This window comes from Canis lupus, chromosome 4 (genome assembly GCF_048164855.1).
Source record: "Canis lupus baileyi chromosome 4, mCanLup2.hap1, whole genome shotgun sequence".
In the NCBI taxonomy this organism is placed as follows: domain Eukaryota; kingdom Metazoa; phylum Chordata; class Mammalia; order Carnivora; family Canidae; genus Canis; species Canis lupus.
The window spans coordinates 4,510,750-4,534,971 of record NC_132841.1 but is presented as its reverse complement, the minus strand read 5'-3'; the positions used below and the strand labels follow the sequence as shown (position 1 = coordinate 4,534,971).

The following is a 24,222-nucleotide window of genomic DNA, read 5'->3' as shown; positions in this document are numbered from 1 at the left end:
GCTGAGGGAGGCCTTTCAATAGTATTAAGAATCTCACCTACTTTGCAGGAAAAAAGATCACAATGAGCATTAACAGTTACTGACATCATTCTTTTGCATTTTAAAATACATATGTATAATTATTGTCTAATTCTGACTAGATATAAGCTCCAGCAAAGCTATGTTTTTTTTACCTATTGTATCTCTAGCGCCTAAAATGTTACCTAGTATAATATACATGGTACTTTAGGTATTCTATTGTGTTTTCACTTTAAAAATTTATATAATTTCAGATATATTCTCATGTAAAATAACAATATAGTATTCTCTAGTTAACATATCATAGTCTGCCAAGGCTTTCAAGAAAAGTATTTTAAAAATAGGACAGCATCTCATATTCTTTGAGCCACTGGGATGAATTAATGTAATTTACAATCCTCTGAAGATCTTTCACTTCTTCAAGATTCTTTCATTTTATGACAAAACCATAGTTCTAGAAGCTTTTTTCTCACACCTAAAAAGACTAGATTAGAGACATGATCCTGTAGAACATAAGAGGTAAGCCTGCTGAATCCGAACACAGGGTATCTGAAGGTTGAAAGAAAGGCTGAGTGCCCATGGGTGGTGCCAGTATTGGGGTAAGAGAGAGATTAGTTGAAAGCAAGGGGATTTAAAGAAGAAATGAGTCCATTTACAGAGGGGAGGATAGTCAGAAGAGGTTGATGACACCAATCATGAATTCTTCCTGGGAAGTAGACCTATGTCTAAGAAATGTAAGTGCCACGGTTTCATGAAGAGCCCTGAGTTGGGCAGAGATTACTTAAATAATAATTGAAATAAAAAAAATTGAAATAATGCAGCCCTAAAGGCTGCATAATTTAAAATCTGAACAATACAAGACTAATTTTCTCATGAGACTAAATGAAAAGTGAGTGTATATTCTCAGAACTCATAAATCTGTAACAATTTGGCAGATTTTTAAATATTGCTTTTTTATATATCATGATTATTGCTAAAGGTTCTAGAGTTTTGACTTCTAAATTCACAGCATGATGTATCAGAGCAGTTATTTAAAGTTCTTTACAGTATTTTAGCACACTTCGCTTGTATTCCAAAATTATTGATTTGGGGCATATTTTCCCAGCACTGGCATCACCATTCAATCAATGCTTGGAGGTAATAAATTTTTAATTATAGCAACAAAAACACCTCAACACCATAACAAGCAAAATCACCACCAGAATTACTTCCTACCTTTAAACAGGATTCACATTATTAACAAACTATGGCAGGTATTTCTTTTTCTTTTTTTTTGGTTTGTCTCACTCTCTAATTTATTTCCATTCATTTTTCTTTTTTTTTTAATTTATTTTTTATTGGTGTTCAATTTACTAGGTATTTCTTTTTAAGGTGTTAATCCTACCAAGAAGCAAGAGCGCAGAGTTTCTTTTTTTTTTTTAAAGATTTTATTTATTTATTCATGAGACACACACAGAGAGAGAGAGAGAGAGAGAGAGAGAGAGAGAGATGCATAGACCCGGGCAGAGGGAGAAGCAGGCTCCATGCAGAGAGCCCGAGGTGGGACTCGATCCTGGGTCTCCAGGATCACACTCTGGGCTGCAGGCAGCGCTAAACCGCTGCGCCACCGGGGGTGCCCAAGAGCGCACAGTTTCAATTCATACATCTAAAATCATTTTTTACTACTTTTTTTAACAACTGGGGCAATATACATTATTTCACATTTTGCTTATAAGACACTTTATATCATGCTATTTCTAAATTTGCAGCCACACTGTACTACGTAAATATGTTTTCTTGGGTAAGGAAAGAACAATAAAGAGATGAAAAAAAGAAATCGATCCAACTAGAAATGATCCCTTCAGCTTAGGAAATCTAAGGGAACTGTCTGCAAATAATTCGTAACATCTGTGTTATTGTTTTGAACTGATATTCTGAATGTCTACTTCTGTGACTTTTGGGCAAAATCATCTCAAGAGCCACTCTTGTAACCATCCCCTTTCTCTTACATTATTAGCATTCTCTGTTCTACCGGATCATATGAGTAGGGTCAGTAGTGTGGTGCTAAAAACGTTGAACATTCAGCTTTGGGGTCGAGGGGGTGGTGGCGGGCGAGGCGCTAGGTTGTAGCGGTGGTCTATGCCTGTGGTGTGTATGGTTTCATTCCTGGCCAATTTCAAGGTACTAACGTGGAAGATGGGCAAAATTGGCTCTCGCAAGCTAGTGTGAGCCAGCTCTAGCACAGCCCTGAAAATGGTTTTCAAACCTCAGTTTACAACCCATTAATGGGTCTTGGAAATATTTTTAGTGGGTTGTCAGCAGCATTTTTTAAATGAAAAATTAGAATGCTTTGCATAACGAGTATTGTTTTGTGAATTTTTTGTTTTCATAATTTTAAATATGTAACAAGTCACCGTGTAATGTAGTTCGCACTGAGGCTTACTTGTTCCAGTCTGCAAGGCACCACGTGGCATCGATCTTTTAAAAACAACATTGAGAGGGAGCAAGAGAGAGAGCGCGCGAGCTCTTCGGTGCGGGGACAGGCGGGGGGGAGGGTAGGGGGAGGCGCGGGGAGCCAGCGGGCTCGGGGCTGCACGCGGGGAGCCGGGCCCCGCCCAGACCCCGGGACCGTGACCTGAACCGGGATCAAGGGCGGGTCGCGCGCGGCCTGACTGAGCCGCCCAGGGGCCCCCGCACCTCCTCATTTCAAGAACAAACAAAAACAGCAACAAAACGAAATCAAAATCCTTTTTACGCTCCTGCTTTCTTGGCTACAACCGCTCTGTTCTTCACAGCAAAGCTCCTAAACCGTCGACAGTCGTGATCCTGCCGCTCGTCTACCTCACGTTTCTCAGCCACTTCGGAGCCGGTCACGGTGACAATCGTCTTGCTAAGTCCACGGGTCACTTTTACCTTCTCATGAGTACCTGACACCAAGTGGCTGTTCTTTCTCGGAATACTCTGACGTCCAGGTGCCCCTGCCACAAGGTCCCCACGGCTGCCCCTCCGCAGTCTCCCGCGAGGCTCGGTCCTGGGCCGAGTTCCCCGTCGGCCGCCCCCAGGTCGCCTCATCCAATCACATCGTCGTCCCCTGTACTACGCTGCAGCCCCGGGAGCTTCCTGGTCCCTAATGGGAAACCGAGGCAAGCAGCCCGCTGGCCCAGGCGGCTCTCGCAGCCCCTCCGCACTGGGCGACCAGCCGGCTCCCCGCCTGCCAAGGGAGAAGGGAGCCGCCTCTCCACCGCCCGCCCGCTCGGGCCCCGCCTACCCGCTGCGGCCCCGCCCCTCCCCCGCTCGGGTCCCCCTCCTGCCCCTCTCGGGTCCCCCTCTTACCTCGCTCGGGTCCCCCTCCTACCCCGCTGCGGCCCCGCCCTACCCCTCTCGGGTCCCCTCCTACCCCGCTGCGGCCCCGCCCCTCCCCCCGCCTTGGCCCCGCCCCTCCCCGAGCCGCGAGCCGCCGGCCTTCCCCGAGGGGGGTCACTCGCCCCCTGCCCTCGCCGGGACCTGGTGAGTCCCTCACTGCGGCTGCGAGTCCAGTTTCGCGCGGCCAGTGGGCGCTTTCGGCCTCGGGCCCCCGGCCCCGGAAGGGCGGCGAACCCGCCCCCGGCACTCGGCGACACCCCGGGGGCCCCCATCCCAGGGCGACGGGGCGTCTGCGGGTCGGGTCCTCCTGCGCAGCGCCCTTCGGACCGTGATCCGAGGCAGAGTCCGCGGCAGCTGCACGCACGGGGACTCGCGGGGCGCAGGCGGATCCCTTCTTTCCAAGCCGCTTCCGTGCACCCCCACGGCGCCCGGGCGGAGGCAGGAGGACGCGCTCAGGAGTTCGCAGGGCGCGCGCCCCGCCCCGCCCCGCCCCGCCCCGCCCCGCCCCGCCGCGCCGCCTGCCCCTCCCCCCGGCAGGGCCCCGAGCGCGGCGGGCACACAGGCGGGGCGGGGCTGCGGGGCGGGGCTGCGGGGCGCGCGGACCGGGGCCCGGAGGCGGCCTGACTCCTCTCGCTTTCCGTAGCCGCCCGGAGCGCCGGGGTGAGCGCGCGGCGGGGCGGTCCTGCGGTGGGGCTGCGGGGGGCGGGGGCGGGGGCGGGGGCCGCGGACGTGGCCGAGTCCTAGTCGGGGGGTAGGTGGGACTGCGGGGGGCGCGTCCCGCCCGTCCTCTCGGCGGCTCGCTGGGCGGCTTGGGGTCCCGGGAGGAGCCGCCTCGGGAGCCGGGACCCCCGCCCGCCGCCGCCGAGGGGCCGAGTCCCCGACGGCGGCGTCACAGGCTCCGAAGCGTGGGCCGCCCCGGTGCTCTGCGCGCGGAACCCGACGGAGGCCTTGGGCGGAGCGAGTGAAGGCGGGCGGGAGGCTGCGGGGCTCCTGCCAGGGGCTGGTTTCCCCGCGGCCCCGGGCGCGCGTGGTCGCCGTCCCCCCCCGCGCTGGCCGCGGCCTCTTCGTAGCCTTCCTCTTGCGCGGATTCGTCCTTCCTGAACTTTACGGAGCTCCGGGAAGAGTCTCGAGGCTTTGACCGGCGTCTCAGTTAAAGACATCGCGGCTGCGTTTCGGTGGAGAACCAAGAGGGATGCAGTGTTGCGTTTTTCCTAATAGAAACTCGTAGGTGTGGTTAACTGCGCATTCACTGTACGGTGTAAGGACAGAATCTGTGCAAGTAGAATGTGGGAAGTTTTACTTTCATTTCTCTTTTAGTTGCGCTTGACGTCTTGAAGTCTTCCCTGGAGCTGTTTAATGGGGACTTGTATCAGATGAGCACTTTGATCTTTAAAACTGTGGCTGATGCACGGCACATCCCCCCCCCATAGTTTTTTTTTTTTTTTTTTAAGCCACAAGGAAAAGCTGTATCATGGATATTCAAGGTATTGGATTTTTTTCTTTTTAAAGATTTTATTTGTTTGTTTATTTAAAAGAGAGAGAAAGAGCGAGCAGGAGCACGAGCATGAGGGGGTGGAGGCGAGGGACAGAAGGACAGAAGGACAGGGAAAAGCAGACTCTGCTGAGCCCGGAGCCCGGATCGGGAGGACCCCAGCCACGTCAGAGGCTTAACAGACCAAGCCACTCAGACGCCCCTGGATTTTTTTTTTTTTTTTGACTTGTTTAACTTGGAGGAGAAAGAGCAATGCCTTCTATTAAAATAAGAGCAAAAATTTATAAACACTATTACACTGTTTTATTGATTCCTTTAATCAGAGCAAACCTGTGAGGTGAATGCTATTCTTGTTTTCATTTTACAGATGAGAAGAGTTAAATGAGTATTGGTAGTTGTACAGGACAAGTTGCTATTTTATTTTTAGTAATAAATTACAACGTAATAGTTTTTCTGTGAATATATTGTTTTAAATTTGTTAGTTTGTTTTAGTTCTTTTTGAGCACTTTAGGATTTGGGTGGTCAAAATAAAGGGTAGTGCTAATTTTGCTTATCACAATTACCTTTTTTCCTCCTGTTAAGTTGCCTGCATGATGGGATAAACTTGTTTCTTCTTTTTGATTGAAGAATAATTGACATATAATGTATTAGTTTCAGGTGTAACAGTGAGTCAGCATTTATATATAGTTTATATAACATTGCTTCTGAAATGATCACAAGTCTAACTAGCCTCCCCTGCAAAGTTGTTACCGTATCATTGACTATCTCTAGTAAACAACTGTTACTGTAACTGAACCAACATGACTTTGCTCCTTGGCGAGTCACAGACAAAAACTACACCAGGTGAAGTGTGGCACCAAGGAAACTTTATTTTCATCAGATAACGAGATTGGGGGAATAACTTTCAAGGCTGAGCCTCCTCAAGCCCAGTGAATGGGTTATTACATAAATGAAGCTTGTGCTCCTGGTATTACATTAGTATTATGATGAGGTAAAGGTAATTGTTGTTTATACCAGCGGTCTCTCCCTGGTCCATCTGTACAGCCTGAGTCAGGGGTTTAGGGCCACCAGAGCGCTTTCTCTGCAGTCATTCTTGCTTGAGGAGTCGTTTCTGTCTCCATCAAGGGACACTATGCCTAAAAGTCTTTGACCTGAGTTAAGGCTAAGCTGTAAAGAAGAGCTTCAGGAAAAATGCAGGACAAAGGTTAGTGGGTACAAGGAAGTGTGTAGTGAACGTCAGATCTTGGGTGTAGCTGGTGACTTCCCCTTACCAAATTGTTACAATATTACTGATTATTGTATTATATTCCTTTTCTTATTTATAACTGGAATAGCATACCTGTTCATTTCTTTCACCTGTTTCCTCCATCCCTCCCACCCCTGTTCCCTCTGGTAATCCTCAGTTTGTTCTCTGTATCTGTTGGTCTGTTTTGTTACTTTTTCACTCAGCATAATACCCTCTAGATCCATCCATGTTTGTCACAAATGGCAAGATTTCATTATTTCTTATGTCTGAGTCATATTGCATATATATTTCATATATAAACCACATCTTTTTTTTTTTATCAATTCAGCTATGATGGATATTAGGTTGCTTTCATATCTTAGCTATTGTAAATAATGCTGCAATGAACATAGGATTGTGTATGTCTTTTCCAATTGGTGCTTTTCATTTTTGGGGGGTAAATACCAAGAAGTGGAATTGGGTAATACTCCATTGTATATATATGCCACATCTTCTTTATTCATCTGTCGATAGACATCTGGTCTCTTTCCATGTTTTGGCTATTGTGGACATGGCTGCTATAAACATCGGGACGCAGTGCCCATTTGGATCACTATGTTTATATCCTTTGGATAAATACTTAGAAGTACAATTGCTGGGTCATATGGCAGTTCTATTTTTAATTTTTTTAGAACCCTTCATACTGCTTCCCACAGTGACTACACCATTTTGCATTCCCACCAACAGTGCACAGCTGCTCCCTTTTGACCACATCCTTGTCAACATTTGTAATTTCCTGTCATCTTGATTTTAGCCATTCTGATGGGTGTGAGGAGATCTCTCCTTATAGGTTTGATTTGCATTTTCCTGGTGATTAGTGATGTCGAGCATCTTTTCATGTGCTGGTTACTTATCTGTATGTCTTACTTTGAAAAAAGTCTGTTCAGGTGTTCTGATAATTTTTTACCCAGATTATTTTTTTTATATTGAGTTGGGTGAGTTTTTTTAATGTATTTTGGATGTTAAACCCCTTATTGGGCAAGTATCTTCTCCCGTTCAGTAGGCTTCCTTTTTGTTTTGTGGATGGCTTCCTTCACTGTGTAGAAGGTTTTTATTTTCTTGTAGGCCCATTTGTTAATTTTTGCTTTTGCCTCAGGAGACGGATCCAAAAAAAATACTGCCAAGACTAATGTCAGATAGCTTACTGCCTATGTTTTCTTTTAACGGTTTTATGTTTCAAGTCTTTTATTTAAGTTTTTTTTAATAATAAACTTATTTTTTATTGGTGTTCAATTTGCCAACGTACAGAATAACACCCAGTGCTCATCCCATCAAGTGCCCCCCTCAGTGCCCTTCATCCATTCACCCCCACCCCCTGCCCTCCTCCCCTTTCACCTCCCCAAGTTCGTTTCCCAGAGTTAGTTCAGGGAGTTAGAACAAATTATTTTAAGATTTGTGTGGAATCAGAAAAGACCCCACAGGGGAATTTTAAAAAAGAAAACCATAGCTGGGGGCATCACAATGCCAGATTTCAGGTTGTACTACAAAGCTGTGGTCATCAAAACAGACACATATCTCAATGGAACAGAATAGAGAACCCAGAAGTGGACCCTCAACTTTATGGTCAACTAATATTCGATAAAGGAGGAAAGACTATCCATTGGAAGAAAGTCTCTTCAATAAATGGTGCTGGGAAAATTGGACATCCACATGCAGAAGAATGAAACTAGACCACTCTCTTTCACCATACACAAAGAGAAAATGGATGAAAGATCTAAATGTGAGACAAGATTCCATCAAAGTTATTTAAGTTTTTAATCCATTTTCAGTTTATTTTTGTAATGGTATAAGAAAATGGCCCAGTTTTTCTTCTGCATGTAGCTGTCCAGTTTTTTCAACATTACTTATTAAAGAAACTGTGCTTTCCCCATTCTTGCCTCTCTTATCATAAACTGACCACATAAGTGTGGGTTTATTTTTGGGCTCTCTGGTGTGTTTATTGATCTAGTTATCTGTTCTTTTTTATTACTGTACCTTGTAGTGTACTTTGAAATCTGGGAGCATGATACCTCCAGCTTTGTTATTCTTTGTCAAAATTACTTTGGCTGTTTTTTGTTCTTTTTTGTTTGTGGTTCCATACAGATTTTAGGGTTATTTGTTTTCTACTTACGTAGAAAATGCCATCGGTACTTTGATAGGGATTGCATTGAATCTGTAAATTGCTTTGGGTAGTATGGACATTTTGACAATACTGATTCTTCCGGTCTCTAAACATGGTAGATCTTTTCATTTATTTGGGTCATCTTCAGTTTCTTTGATCAATGTCTTAAAGTTTTTTGTTTTTTTTTTTTTTATTCATGAAAGACCCAGGGAGAGCGGCAGAGACATAGGCAGAGAGAAAAGCAGGCTCTTTGTGGGGAGTCTGATGTGGGGATCCCAGGACCCTGGGATCATGACCTGAGCCAAAGGCAGATGCTCAACCACTGAGCCACCAAGGTGCCCCAGTGTCTTTGTCTTACAGTTTTGAGAGTACAGATCTTTTACCTCATTGATTAAATTTATTCCTAAGTACTTTACTCTTCTTGATGTAATGGTAAATGGGATTATTAATTTCTGTTTCTGAGAGTTCATTATTAGTGTATAGAAATGCAACAGATCTCTATATACAGATTTTGTATCATGCAACTTTACTGAATTCATTTATTCTAATAGTTTAGAATAGTGGAGGGTTTAGGGATTTTTTTATATATAGTTTTGTCTTCTGCAAATAGCAACAGTTTTACTTCTTGTCCAATTTGCATGCTTTTTATTTCTTTTTCTTGCCTAATTTCTCTGGTCAGGCCTTCCAATACTGTGTTGAATACAAGTGGCATAAGTGGGCAGACTTGCTCCTGATCTGAGAGGAAAAGCTTTCAGCTTTTCGTTACTGAGTATGATGTCAGTTGTGGCATATATGTGGCCTCATATTATGTTGAGGTATTTCCCTCTGTACTCCTTTTGTTGAGAGTTTAGTTATCAAAAGTGGATATTGAATTTAAGCAAATATTTTTTTTTGCATCTACCAGGATGTTCCTATGATTTTCATCCTTTGTTTTGTTAATACAGTGCTTTACATTAAATAATTTGCAGATATTGAAACAACCTTGCATCCCCGGAATAAATCCCACTTGATCATGTGTATGATCCTTTTAATGTGTTGCTGAATTTGGTTTGTTAATATTTTGTTGAGGATTTTTACATCTGTGTTCATCAGGGATATTGGCCTTTCATATATATATATATATATATAGTTGTTTTATATATGTAGTGTCTTTGTACAGTTCTGGTATCATGGTAATGTTGGCCTTGTAGAATAAGTTTGGAGTAGAAGGGTTCCTTCCTCTTCAGTTTGTTTGGAATAGCTTGAGAAGAATTAATAGTTCTTAAAATGTTTGGTGGAATTTACCTGTAAAGCTTTCTAGTCTTGGACTTTTGTTTATTAGGAGTTTTTTTTTAATTACTGATTTAATTTCATTACTAGTAATTGGTTTCTCTGGGTTTTTAATTTATTCCTAATTCAATTTTGAAAGGTTGTATGTTTCTTAGAATTTATCCGTTTCTTGTAGGTTGTCCAATTTGTTAGCATATAATTGTTCATAGTAGTCTCTTAGGAGCCTTTATATTTCTTTGGTATGAGTTGTAATTTCTCCTCTTTCATTTCTGATTCTATTTATTAGGCCCTTTTTCTTGACGAGTGTGGTTAAAAGTTTATCTATTGATAAACAGTATTTTGTTTATTTCTTCAAAGAACTTGTTTCATTGATCTTTACTATTTTTTTGTCTCCATTTATTTCTGTTTTGATATTTATTTCCTTCCTTTTACTAATTTTGTACTTTTCTGGTGTTTTTTTTTTTTTTTTTTTTTTGGTTAGCTTTTGTTTATCTAGGAAACTCCTTATCTCTCCTTCTATTCTGAATTATAGCCTTACTTGATACAGTATTATTGGCTACAGATTTTTTTCCTTTCAGCATTTTAAATATATCATACTACTCTTTTCTGGCCTGCATGGTTTCTGCTGAAGAATTAACTGATAGCCTCATGGAGTTTCCTTTCTCATGCTGCTTTTAAAATGTTCTCATTGGGGCATCTGGGTGGCTCAGTCAGTTAAGTATCTGCCTTTGGCTTGGGTCCTAATCCTGGGGTCCTGGGTCAGCAGGGAGCCTGCTTCTCCCTCTGCTGCTCACCCTGCTTGTGCTTGCTCTCTTTCTGTTAAATAAATAAATTTAAAAAAAATAAAATGCTCTCATTCTCAATATCACTGCTTTTGTGCCATTTTCACTACTATGTGTCTTAGTGTGGAGCACTTTGGGTTGATTTTGTTGAGGGATCTCTGTGTTTCCTGGATCTGGATGTCTGTTTCCTTGCCCAGATTTAGGAAGATTTCAGCTGTTATTTCTTCAAACAAATTTTCTGCTCCCTATTTTCTTTCTTCTCCTTCTGGGGTTTCTGTAATGTGAATGTTGCACTTGATGGCATCCATGAATTCCCTAAGTCTCTTCTCATTTTACATAATATTTTTCTCTCAGCTGCTCAGCTTGATTACTTTCTATTACTCTGTCCTCCAGGTCATTAATTCATTCTTCTGCTTTGGTACCCTGCTATTTTTCCCATTAGTGTATTTTTAATTTCATTTATTGTGTTCTTTATCTTTGATTGGTTCATTTTTTTTTTCATCTTTGTTCAAGGTCTCACTGTCTCCACTTTTAGTACTTTATTATCATTATTTTAAATTATCTATCAGGCATATTACTTATCTCCATTTTTCTTAGGTCTCTTGCTGTGGTTTTGTCCTATTTCGTTTGAGACATATTCCTTTGTCTCCTCAGTTTGTCTAACTCTCTGTGTCTGTCTGTTAGGAAAGTCACCTATGTCTCTCCTTGAAAGTCCTGGCTTTATGAAGAGGAGTTCCTATAGTGACCTGTAATGCAGTGTTCCTTGTTCACTGGAACCTGGTTCTTCAGGGGTGTATCTTAATGTGTTGCATACATCCTGTTGTTGTGGATGAACCACTTTTGACTTTAGTCCATTTGTCTGCAGGGGCTCTCTTTGCTTGTTGTGTGCAATGTTTGGTCCTTGTGGTGTTAGCAGACCAGTCTTGGGCTGCTGTGGGCTTGAGTTGAGTCAGAGCAGGCATTTCTCAGGGATGTAGTAGCTCCAAACTTCAGGGTACTCTGTGTTATCTCCTGAGAAGTATTAGTTGGTAGGTGGGACCTGCAGAGGCAGAGCAGATCTGCCTCCAACCCTCTGCTGGGTCAGCAGTCAGACTGGTGTGTGGTGGGGCACCTGGGTGGCTCTGTGGTTGAGCATCTGCCTTTGGCTCAGGGCATGATCCTGGGGTCCTGAGATTGAGTCCCTAAACCAGGCTCCCTGCAGGAGAACTTCTCCCTCTGCCTATTTCTCTGTCTCTCTGTGTCTCTCATGAGTAAATTAATAAAATCTTAAAAAAAAAAAAAAAAAGACTGGTGTGGTAGCTATATTCCTTTCTTCTTGGGGCAGTAATCATTTGGAGTCATGCTGGCCTGTTAGAGCTGCTTGCACACTGCCAGGTTTGTGGCTCAGATTTGAATGGGCTCCATCCAGGAGCCCATTGGAGGGTGTGGATCTGCAACATGGGGGTTCTGGGGGTGTGGTGGGGCAATGGTGTTAGCAAGGTTTGCACACTGCCAGTTTTCTGCAGGAGAGGTCCTGAAGTGAACTGAGGCAGGCCTGACTAGAAGGGGAGATTCTTGAGGCCCAGGGACCAGAGAGCAATGGAGTGACGAAGTTCTCACTGTGTTCATTCCTTTCTTCTTTCTAGTTTGGTAAGTGTCTTTTTGACTATTACTTTGAACTTTTTTTTTTTTTTGTATTTTTTTTATTGGAGTTCGATTTGCCAACATAGAGTATAACACCCAGTGCTCATCCTGTCAAGTGCCCCCCTCAGTACCCATCACCCAGTCACCCCATCCCCCCGCCCACCTCCTCTTCCACTACCCCCTGTTCATTTCCCAGAGTTAGGAGTCTCTCATGTTCTGTCACCCTCTCTGATATTTCCCACTCATTTTCTCTCCTTTCCCCATTAATCCCTTTCACTATTTTTTATATTCCCCAAATGAATGAGACCATATAATGTTTGTCCTTCTCCGACTGACTGACTTCACTCAGCATAATACCCTTCCAGTTCCATCCACGTTGAAGCAAATGGTGGGTATTTGTCGTTTCTAATGGCTGAGTAATATTCCATTGTATACATAAACCACATCTTCTTTATCCATTCATCTTTCGATGGACACCGAGGCTCCTTCCACAGTTTGGCTATTGTGGACATTGCTGCTATAAACATTGGGGTGCAGGTGTCTTGGTTTTCCACTACATCTGTATCTTCGGATAAATCCCCAGTAGTGCAATTGCTGGGTCCTAGGGTAGCTCTATTTTTTTTTTTTTTTAAGATTTATTTATTCATGATAGACATAGAGAGGCAGAGATACAGGCAGAGGGAGAAGCAGGCTCCATGCCGGGAACCCGACGCGGGACTCAATCCCGGGACTGCAGGATTGCGCCCTGGGCCAAAGGCAGGCGCCAAACCACTGAGCCACCAGGGATCCCCTCTATTTTTAACTCTTTGAGGAACCTCTACACAGTTTTCCAGAGTGGCTATACCAATTCACATTCCCACCAACAGTGCAAGAGGGTTTCCCTTTACTTTGAACTCTTTATTGCATAGTTTGCTTATCTGTGTTTTCTTAAGTTATTTTTCTGAAGTTTTGTTTTTTTTTTCTCCCTTTTTAAATTTTTTTTTCTTTTTTTTTTAATTGTTCTCTTTTGGAACATACTTTTCTCTCTCCTTATTTTGCTTAACTCTCTGTTTGTTTCTATATATTAAGTAGTTCAGTTATGTCTCCTGGTCTTGAAGGAGTGACTTTATGTAGATGTCCTGAGGGGCACAGAAATACAGTCCCCCATGGCCTCCAGAGCCAGTTGCTCCAGGGTTCTCCCTGGTGTGGGCTGCATGCACCATCCTGTTGTGGCAGGATTGTGGCTGTAGGTATGCTGGTGGGAAGGGCTGACCTCCTCCTGCTCAGCTGGCTGTTAGGCCTGGCTGCATGTGTTTCAGGCTGCTCTGGTGGGCAGTGTTATCGCCCTATTGGCTGCAAGGCCATGAAGAGGCACAAGGTTGTGTGGGGCTCTCAGCATTGTGCACCCCCTGACATTAGCAGTCTAGAGGGCAATCAGTATGGCAGAATGAGATGGCAAAAATGGCTGCCACCAGTGTCTTTGTTCCCAGCCAGAAACCCAGCTGTCCCCTGCCTCTCCAGCAGATGCTCCAGGGTTATAAGGGGTCTCCTTCACCTCTGGTCTCTGCTTTTTGTATGGTATTTTTGTGCTGGTTTCAGGGTTGAGCAAGTCTGCACACGGGCTAACTTTAAGAATCGGTTTTCCCTTCCCTACAGTTCTGTCATTTTTGCGGGTGATTGATTCCCTGTTGGTTTTGAAAGTCATTTGTTTTGGGGGCTGTCTCATCTGTGCAGAATATAAGGCCTGATGTGAGCTTGAATCTCTCACTCCTCTGGGAAAACTTCCATACCTTTGAGCTCTGCCTGGACTGTGGAATCCCATGCCTGGGTGTGAGACTGTATTTCTGCCCCTTCTTTCTCAGTGCTGTGCCTTGTTGTGGACGTTCTGTTCATCCAGTTTCTAGATACCCCTTTCAAAGAAGTTATTTTATATGTAGTTGTAGATTTGCTGTATCCATGGGAGGAGGTGAGCTCTGGATCTTCCTATGCAGCCTTTTTGAACCCTCTTCTCTTCTCATGTATATTTTAAGTCTGGACTGATAGTCCAAAATTATTTAGTGTACAAGTATGCAAGGTAAGAATTGGGGTCAGATCTTTGATTGTCATAGCATCCTGTTATTTGGTAAATATCAGTCAAATAATTTGTAATTTAAATTAGAAACAATTATGATGAAAAATGCATATTAATTTTTCTTTCTCTCTTTTACACAGGGCAAGAGCCTCAGTTTCAATCTGGGAAGTCTTTAAATGAAACTTGCTTAAAATCTTAGATCATACATAGAAGAGAGACCTCAATCAACAATAAGGTGAAAAAGAGTGATGTTGTCCTTAAAAAACCTGCAGAATATCATCTATAACCCGGTAACTGATTTTTATAAAATCACTTTTTATCTGTGGCAGGATTTAGAGCAAATCCAGTTGGATAGTAATTATCCATTGTTGGGGAGGGTTGACGATCAAATTCAGTAAATATATGGAAAGTACGCACTGTGTGATAAGCACTATGGTGGTTGCTGACAGAAAAACAAAGACCTTGGAACTCAGTCTAGTGGAGGACAAGATCATAGTGACAATACAAAGTGGTGAGAATGTGTTCTCAATGGAAAGCATGGGGTATGGTGGAGGGAAGCCAACTTTGGTGGTTCTGAGAAGATAATAAGACATTTTCAAAGGAAAATGGATTCATTGCTATAAAAAATGTTTTATTTTCTTTTTAAATTAGACTCTATTCCTGAGAAGTAAATGTCTCAGCTTTTCCCTCTGCCTTTTGAATACTGCTTCATATTTGAGTGGGGGAAAGATCAAAATCTAGGGGCAGGATGGAGAAAGAGAAGAATTAAGGGTCTTATGATCCAAGAGCCCCAGTGACTGCAATTCCCAGATCTTTCAGTGTACATCGTGGGAAATAATGAACTTGTTTTAGTTTCATGTGGTGATAAGAATCTTTAGAAATACATGGTTTCCACATATGTGAAACTGAATCCTGAATTTATGTCTAAGAGTTGTTGCTTTTTTTTTTGTAACCCCCTCAGGAGACTTGTGGGCAGAGAAGGGAGTGTGGGAGTCCTTGAAGCAGGGCGCTAAGCCAGTCTCATTAGTTTTCGTGTGTCCCCTGTTTTTGTTACTTACTTTCTAGTTGTAACTCTTATCTAGGTTTTTATGTCATTGTGCAGTGAGGGACAACCACCGCATGGAGCAAATTCCATTTTAGAAGAAATAGCCTTCAATAGTAGTAGGTTTAAAGAGGAAGACTGAATTTGAAGTCCGTGAGACATTCAAAATGATTTTCTGTATCTTAGAGTTAAAAACATCTCAAGGTTAGGGGCGCCTGGCGGGGCTCAGTGGGTTGAGCATCTGACTCTTGATCTCAGCTCAGGTCTTGATCTCAGGGTCGTGAGTTCAAGCCCCATATTGGGCTCCACCCTGGGTGTGGAGTCTGCTTACAAATAACAACAACATCTCAAGGTCGTAGATGGACTTTCTGCAAAGATTAAAAAAAAAAAAAAAAAAAAGCTGCCCACAAGGGTGCCTGAAGTCCAGTCCTGGCTCTAGCCAGGGGGCAGAAGGGATGGTCAGCTTACACTCCTCAGTTCTGCCTTTCCTGCACAAAGGTGCCTTGTCTGAATGTGATTTAGAAAGTAATTTTTATAGATTAAGATCCCTGTGCATCCTGATACAAGCATGCTGATGATGCCTATAATTTCTGGGATTAGCACACTCAGCTACAGGGTCAAAACAAGAATATACTGACAGTCACTTCTTGCTGAACGTCCAGGAGACCTAGTGCCACTTCAGGGCAGGAAGCACAGCCAGGGCTCCCACATGGGCTTGCTGCTGTTCTGAGGATCACATATGATGACACATTTTTCCAAAGTAAATATTTTTGGCAAGTAGCCTTTTTGGTTGGTTTGTTTGTGTTTGTTTTTGTTTTTCTGTTTTACTGTCTGTTTTCACAAGCAGGAAAGTGTAGAGGGAGAAAGATTGAACTGAATAGCAAAAATGACATTTTGCTGGGGTGCCTGGGTGGCTCAGTTGGTTAAACATCCTACTTTTGATTTCAGCTCATGTCGTGTTCCCAGGGTCATGGGATCGAGCCCCACACTCAGTAAGAAATCTGCTTTGGATTCTCTCTCTCTCTCTCTCTCTCTCCCTCCCTCCCTCCCTCTCTCCCTCTCTCCCCCTTGTGCTCCGCTCCCCCGCCCCCAAAATAACTGTCTCCATCTCTGTCTCTCTCTAAAATGAATAAATATTTTTTTAAAAATGATATTGTGCTCCATCTTTAAATTTCACTTATTAAATAAGTATTCACAGCAGGGAAGTACCCATCCTGCTAAGCTTTTCTTCAGTTTTTTGAACTGATCACTAACAAAATAACCGTAATGCATGAAAATAGTGCTTTTTAAGTCTAGCTTGTACAATATCCTAATTGACTTAAAAGATCTAAGTTATTTGCAACCTCTTCCTCCCCCAGACCATGGTCTTTTGAACACCGGAAGGGCAGCTAGCTGCAAATGGGAGAAAAGCTTAAGTAATGTGGACACTCTTATGTTTATTGACTTTCTATTGCATGATTTATTAAGCATCATGAAGATACAGAACTACCACCTTTTTTTCCCCTTAACGTTTCTAAAGTTTTCATCCACAATGGTGACAAATTCTATCCATATGAAGTCTTCTTGGAAAACAAAGTACACTATATAACTGTCCTATGTGCTTTTTCATACCTAATTTATTTCACTGACTGTTGTGGTTTCCAAAGTTCTCAACATGTGACTGAGTTAGCTGGTTAAGAAGTTACTTAGCAGCAAATCACATTGGTTGTTACAAGTGAATAAACCGCTTGTCAACATTCATTCCACTGGTGCCAAAAAGCTCATCCTTCCGGTCTGTGGGAACCTTGCTTCCACATTTATCCTTTGCTCTGTAGTATTCTGAGTACCCTCCTTTCTGCCTTACCACTTAATCTTAAAACGCAAGAGAGTAAAACCTTTTTTAACCTCTGAGGTCCTGTCCAGCCTTGTGACATCGTCGTTCCTCCTTGGCTGACCACTGTCCCTGGGGTGCATCTGTTCTGCCATCTTGATTCCCGCACCACAGCTCTGCCCTCTGATTTTTTTTTTTTTTTTTTTTTTACTCTTTCTTAATTTCCTTTTTGTCTTTACTAGTTGTGTCTTTGACTTTCTCTTTATTTTGTGTCTTCATTTACTTATCACCGTTAGACCTTTTGAGTATGTACACAATGTGGGAACACTTCTGGCTTTTACCTAAGGCTCTGCTGTCAGTTGCCCTGTCAACCCTTCCAGACTTAGGAGTTCAAAACTAAAGTCACATCTTCCTCCCCGAACCAGCTTCCCTCTAGAAGATTTCCATTTCTGTCTGTGTCTTTCTGCTGTTTATATTTTGCCTCCTTCCATGCTGCCATGCCCTAAATACTTTGGAGATAATCTGTGTTCAATTTCATTTCATTTAGGTTATAGGTTTTCCTTTTTTATTATTATTTTTAAAATCTAAAGATTTTATGTGCAAATCTTTTACAGTGATCAGTGATTACAACTGCTGAAAGCTTAGATGATGGTTTGCATTTTATAGCCATATTTTTAAATTAAGGAACATACTTTTTTATAGCTATAATGCCATTGCACACTTAATAGACTGCAGTATAATGTAAACATAACTTTATTATGTACTGGGAAACCAAAACATTTATCTGAATGGCTTTACTGCAGTCTCCACTTTGTGAAAGTGCCTTGGAAACTGACCCTGCAGTATCTCCGAGGTGTACCTGCATATACACTGCCCTATGTGCCACTTTTCCTGTTCACCACATTTTGAAGATACTGGCACACTGGGACTTGCTCACATAGTTTCATGGCTGCATGATGGTCCATTTTGTGGATATACTGTCACTTATTTAGCCAGTTCCCATTAAAGGACTGTTCTCTTTTGTGACCTGATCCAGCGCTGTAGTGTACAGCCAGGTATGTGCATCTTTATGTATGTGTGCCAGTATTTTATAGGGTAAATCTGTAAAAGGGGAATCAGCAGGTCAAATGGCTTGATACTTCATTATCTTTTTAAAAAATCTTCCTTATATTTTCATATTAAGGATTTTGACAGTCTTCCCATATTGAAATTGACCTCGATATGTCCAGCTCTGACCGATCCTTTTCACCTTTCTCTTCCCATCTCCTGCATCGAAGTCCCCAATTACACACCCAGGTGTGATGATTCACCAGCAGAGTCATAGTCATGTCTGCGATTTATTACAGTGAAATGACATAGAGCAATATCAAAGGGAGAGGGGGACCTGGGGTGAAGTCCAGGGGAAATCAGGTGCAAGGTCCCACAGGTGCTCTCCCGGTGGACTCACCCCAGATGAACTGAAATCCCGCAGCAGCAAGCTGTGACAATGCAGGTGAAATGCTGCCTACCAAGTAAGCTCATCAGAGACTCACTGCCCAGGGATTTTTTGGGGACTGGTTATGTAGACCACTTCTGCCTAGCACAAACTGAAATTCCAGACTTCTGTAAGGAAAGCAGGTTTTTAGTATGAACCATATCATTTGCACAAGCAGTTTAGGTATAGGAGACCACCTTCATCCATTTGGGTGGTGGATGGTCCCCCCAAATCCAAGTTCCTGGATCCTGGCCACAAGCCAGCCTTGTACAAGGGAGCCTTTCAGGGCTTGCAGTCAGGTCTGTTTTGTATGTGCGTGTGTGTGTGTGTGTGTGTGTGTGTGTTTAAGATTTTATTTATTCATGAGAAACAGAGAGAGGCAGAGACATAGGCAGAGAGAGAAGCAGGCTTCCTGCAGGGAGCCCAATGTGGGACTCGATCCCGGGACCGAGCCAAAGGCAGACGCCCAACCACCGAGCCACCCAGACATCCCATTTCTGCTTTGTTAACTCTCTTCTGCATATTCCCTCGTATTACAAGACATTTTACAAACCTTTGCCCCTGCCTTTCCCTTTCTCTCAGCTTATCAACCTCAATACCTTTAATGATCATCCCTGCTCTGACTCTGAGCATGAGTTCCGGCCATTCACTTAATGTGTGGCCCTGGATCCCCTCTTAGATGTTCTCCTAGCCCATCACTCAAGAAGTGTCCAAAAGTAAACATATCTTCCTTCTGAAATTCTGTTTCCTCCCCAGTTTTACCATTTTAGATGGTGGCCCTATACAGATCGTTTCCTTTGAAATATTTCTTGTGTCTGTCTCTTCCTCCCCCCACTCCTATGTCTCCTGCTATCGCCTGGATTGTAGCCTTATCTCAGGCTCACTGCAAGTAACCACTGTACCCCGAGAATCCCCTGTGCTCCAGTGTATTTTATTCCACTGGACTGTTTCCCTAGATCCCACTTTCATGATCTCATTCTAAAGTCTGACCCTGACTCTGTCTTGAATGCTCCCTTATTGCTTAAGTTTCCAGATATGTTTTTTCTTTTCCCACCTCTGCTTTTGTAAATGGACCTTTCTACCTGAACTGGCTTTCCTCTCTTGATTGCCTGGCTCAAACCACGCCGCCTTAGAAACTTCCTTTGGGCAACCTGGAATTCATTACACATTTTTCTGAAGCACCAATTTGGCGCTTACTGCCCTGCGTTTTAAGAGGCTGAACTAGTAGTCACAGTTGGCAGTTGCAAGCACAGAAGCTAGTCTCTAAGCAGAGAAGGAATTTATTAAATGATACTGAGTAGTCCTCAGAATCTTTAGCAGGACTGAAGAACCACACTTGGCAACTACATAATCACAGACAGCATCCAAAGTCAGGCTGTAAGACTCTTCCCACCAAGAGGGTACTTCTGCCCTGGCAGCACCGTCACTGCCACCTCTGCCTCTGAGCCTGGGTAGGGCCGCTGCCCCCCGGCAGAACGAATACTGGATGATTCTGGCTTCCTTTCCCGGCTCTAACGTCACATCTGAGCTGGGGGTCCCGAGTGACAGAGTTCCGTCATATGTCCTGGCCTTTCCCTGCACTCTAGATGAGGTCGAATGTTTCTGTGGTGGAGAGGAATTGTCCAGGTATGGGAGAGACAGCCCGAGTACCCCATCTCTACTCTGATTATCTTCCCACAGGTATCTGTCTTCTTCCCAGCTGTATTATAAGCTCCTCAGGGACAAGAAGACTCTTACACTTGCTTTTATCTGCGTTCCACCTCAGTGAGACCTTTGTGTGTAGAAGTAATCCTAAACAGGCAAAGCAGTTATGAGCCAGCTAGCATGTTCTGGCAGATAATACTGAACCTAAGTATGGCTTATGCTTACAGTACTGTCTCCAGGGCTGTATTTTAAATTTTTTTTGACATAAGTTATTTGTGAAACATCAAAGCTTGATGTTTCCCTACAAAACAATACTCTTCTCCCTTTTCACAGGAGCAAATAGTCATGAGTTCAGTGAGTGGGCTGCAGGGCAGTTCGTGTTGCTCATGTGATCCAAATCACTTGAGTATGACTAACATCGTGGAGGGTACTTCCCTCAGTAGAAAGCATTAATCCAGACAACTGAAACAGCAAATGGTGAAAATGTCGTTTCTCAGATTGGAACAACTTATGAATGATGGTGAAGAACTTACAGTGATGGGGACAGATTATTGGTCTGAGAAAGCTCTCTTCATCCCATCCCTCAAGTTAAATATATACTGAAAACTTGTGGTTATAAAAAGATAAACACAGAGATCTGGAAAACAAAAATCCCATCCCTTGAGAAAACTGTTAATTTTTTTGGCTTATTTCATTACGGCGTTTTCTTTCTTTAATGTTTATCATGAACTTAGTACTTAGTTACAGTCATACTATGTATAGTCCTGTAGGCTGTTTTCTCACTAATATTTATATCCCTAAATAGTTTGAACATATTTGAAGTTACGAAAACTTCAGTTTATTAAGAGATTTCCACTGTGGAGTGTGCTGCCAGCTATTCCTGGAATCAGCTGTGGCCCAAAGATCAGTGTAGAAGTGTAATTCCTCTACATTCTCTACTCACAAAACCCAGCTACTCTGATGTGTGTTGTGGTATTTTCTAGTGTGATGGGCTCTGTTCATCCTACCCACTCAGCTCTCAGCAGGTGTCATGACACCAGGTGACAGCTGGCTTTCATCATTTCCTGCCGTTCTCAGTGATCGCTTGGCTGGCTGGCCCCAGGCAGCTTACAATCTAGGCAGAGTCTAATGTGCTATGCAGCCCTTCAGAGAGGAGTGAGGTCTGCTGGCCCATGGAGTCCAGAAAAGGCTCCATGAAGAAGATGGCGCTTTCACTGAGATTTTTCAGCTTGGTAGCAACTTATCTACAACTACTTTTATACGTGCTCTCTTGTTCTAGGTCTTATTTTTTGACAATCAGAGCCACCTTGGATAGATTTTAGCATTTATGTCATAACTCGGGTCGGCTCAGCATAAGGCATGATGGCGTATGGCCTGGTTGGTTTGCTTAGACGCTCCCGAGTGGAAGGGGTGGTGGTTGTGATGCAGGAGATGCAACCAGTGGGTGGGGAGGACACTAGAGTCACCTCTGGGAAAGGGGAGTGACAAGATCTGATAGTGTGTCCGGCCCCAAGCAGAAAGGCTGGGTTCCAGATGATGAGGGGGCAGGCTGGGACCTGGATACTATGTTGGAAGCCAAGCCTGAGACTGAACCAGGCGAGGTGGATGCCGTGTCTTGAGAGACCACAAGCACCCGGTGTCATCATCCTTAAGATTACATGGTTCTGATTCTTAGCAGTGCAGTGGGCTGAGGTCTGGAAGCCTGGCAGGGAAGATAGACACTGATCCCAGGTATGGAGGAGGGGCTAAGTTCACAGGGAGTGTCATTGTCTCCATCAGCATGGCCTTGGGGCCTCAAGTGGTTCCAGTCCCATGCTAGGATCATCAGCAGAACCTTAGGGAAAAGGGAGGGGAAGGGGGAACAGGACTCCCAGCAAGTTGTTTTTGTTTTCAGAATTATCCTATTAAGTAGACATCTTATTTCACAAAACCCACGCTAAATAAAAAGTTCTGTGAACTTTCAGCTGTGTCTTTTTTCAAAGAACTCAGGTTTGCAGATACTGTCACAGTAGTGACTTGGAAAATGCTAGATTCTGAGCAGATTCACATGGAGCCTTTCATAATGTAGCCTTTCTGTTTTGTTTGTGTAAACATCCACTTGTTAAACATTTTTTCTTCCTAGGTAATCCCCTATGTTGGGACCATTCCTGGGCAGTTGGAGCCTGGAACCTTGATTGTAATACGTGGGCATGTTCCTTGTGATTCAGACAGGTAAAACCATCCTGTGAAATGGAAAAACCACATGACTGAACGGTCTTTTAGTGGGGAGACTGTTTGGATAATTTGAGGTCTGGTTTTGCTTTCATCAGCAGCCCTGGCCCAGGTGCTGAGAAGATGGGAGTGAATAACCGAAAGTCACCTGGGTGTTTTATTTTACTGTAGTAAGTCTCATTTGAATATAGAGGATTAGCTGTCTAGTTAATGAGGGAAACTGTGGTCAGACCCCAGGGACAAGGTCTAGTTAGAATTTAACGTTCCCACAGCATCACTTAAGATACGCCCTGGGCAGTTTTGTCCAATGCTTGCTTTCTGTACAAACTGTGGGCGAGGCTGTATGGGTTCTACTGGGCCAGCTCTGTGCAGCTGATGCCCAGATAACAGCAGTTTCTATAAAAAGTGAAAGTGAAGTCTGAAGAAGACAGCCCAGATGTTTCCAGGCAACTCCATAGAATCTAGAGAAGCAGGCCTCTCCCAGCTCACAGTTCTGCTGTTCTGAGGGCGAGGTTCTCTTTCATGGCAACCGGAAATCCAGGCCTCACACCATGTTTTGGGGAGCTGGGCAGGTGCCTGTGATGTTTGCGGGGAGCGGGCTGTGGGTGGACAAAGGCAAATGCTAGCTGACCTTGAGCCATCCCAGGGGTCTTCCCTGAACATCTCCACCTCAGCAGAGTCTCCAACACCTGAGCACACCTGCCTGCCAGGGAAGCAGAAGAGGTGGGCTCTTACTCTGCACACACAGGGCCTTGGCCCCAGTTTAGGATTCTGCCCTGAGGAAGGACATGAAAGTTATGGAAGACAGTATTTAGGCCACGTGGGTGAATGGACAGAGGATCAGTCCCGGGTCCCCAAGGCCAGCTGGCTGTACTTGCCAGACCTTCCCCTGCAGCCTGCCTCCTGCATGCCCCTGCCACCTCTCGTTCCATGCTCTCTCAGGTTCCAGGTGGACCTGCAGTGCGGCAGCAGCGTGAAGCCACGTGCCGACGTGGCCTTCCACTTCAATCCACGCTTCAAGTGGTCTGACTGCATCGTGTGCAATACTCTGAAAAATGAAAAATGGGGATGGGAAGAGATCACCTATGACACACCTTTCAAAAAAGAAAAGTCTTTTGAAATTGTCATTATGGTATTGAAAGACAAATTCCAGGTAGGTTTTGGAGAATGAAGATGAAATCCTCATTAATGACATAAGCGCCCAGGGTGGGTCAGCACATCAGTGGACTCACCCTCCTGTTACTTCAGTCCAGAGAAAAAGAGTGGCTTTATCATTTTGCTCTAAAGTAGGGAGGGGCCAACCGGGTACCTAAATGTGAGATGGGGCACACCTCCATCTGCCCCTGGTGTTTCATCTAGAATATGGATGCACGGCAGAGAAACTTTTTTATTGGATCCCATTTCTGCTAGCTCAGCTCAGCTTAGGTCTGAACTGGCACAGGAATAAATATGGGATAGTAAAAAAAAAAAAAAGGGGATAGTAAAACTGGTCACCATGACCCAAAGTGTCAGGGCATTTGTACTAGTAGATGGATAGGAAGTCAAAGTTAAATCCTGCCATAAGTTTGTTTGTTTGTTTGTTTTTTTTTTAGATTTTATTTATTTATTCATGAGAGACACACACAGAGAGAGAGAGAGGCGGAGACACAGGCAGAGGGAGAAGCAGGCTCCATGCAGTGGGACTCAATCCCGGGTCTCCAGGATCATGCCCTGGGCTGCAGGCGGCGCTAAACCACTGCGCCACCGGGGCTGCCCCCTGCCACAAGTTCTTTAGGATTTTATTTTTAAAAAAGATTTTATTTATTCATTCATGAGAGACACAGAGAGAGGCAGAGACATAGGCAGAGGGAGAAGCAAGCTTTCTGCAGGGGCCCCAATGTAGGACTAGATCTCAGGACCCCAGGATCACTACCTGAGCCAAAGGCAGACATCTGCTCAACTATTGAGCCACCCAGGCACCCTCTTTAGGATTTCAGGTGAGAGATTTAGATGCAGAGGAGTTCTTAGAAGTCCGATGTGTAGTAAACACCAGTGGCTCCAAGCGGTAAATACCTAGCCAGTGTTAAGTGTGAGGTAGAA

General features: G+C 43.9%; 1 protein-coding gene across 13 annotated transcripts in view; it reads left to right on the top strand.

Moving 5' to 3' along the window:
• The first annotated feature begins 465 nt into the window (after positions 1 to 465).
• The window catches only part of LGALS8 (galectin 8), a 32,231-nt gene continuing 8,474 nt past the window's right edge, over positions 466 to 24,222 (top strand). For 4 of the 13 annotated variants that reach the window (XM_072822955.1, XM_072822951.1, XM_072822952.1 and 1 more), the window contains exons 1-4: positions 4,299 to 4,844; positions 14,103 to 14,252; positions 22,055 to 22,143; positions 23,086 to 23,296. In XM_072822955.1, coding sequence (XP_072679056.1) covers positions 14,211 to 14,252; positions 22,055 to 22,143; positions 23,086 to 23,296 — 342 coding nt within the window. In that variant the 5' untranslated portion in view covers positions 4,299 to 4,844; positions 14,103 to 14,210. Of the gene's footprint in view, positions 538 to 728; positions 753 to 2,854; positions 2,970 to 3,416; positions 3,505 to 3,904; positions 4,021 to 4,298; positions 4,845 to 11,798; positions 11,919 to 14,102; positions 14,253 to 22,054; positions 22,144 to 23,085; positions 23,297 to 24,222 lie in introns of those variants that run through there. The other 9 variants (XM_072822954.1, XM_072822949.1, XM_072822953.1 and 6 more) reach the window with 7 other exon arrangements.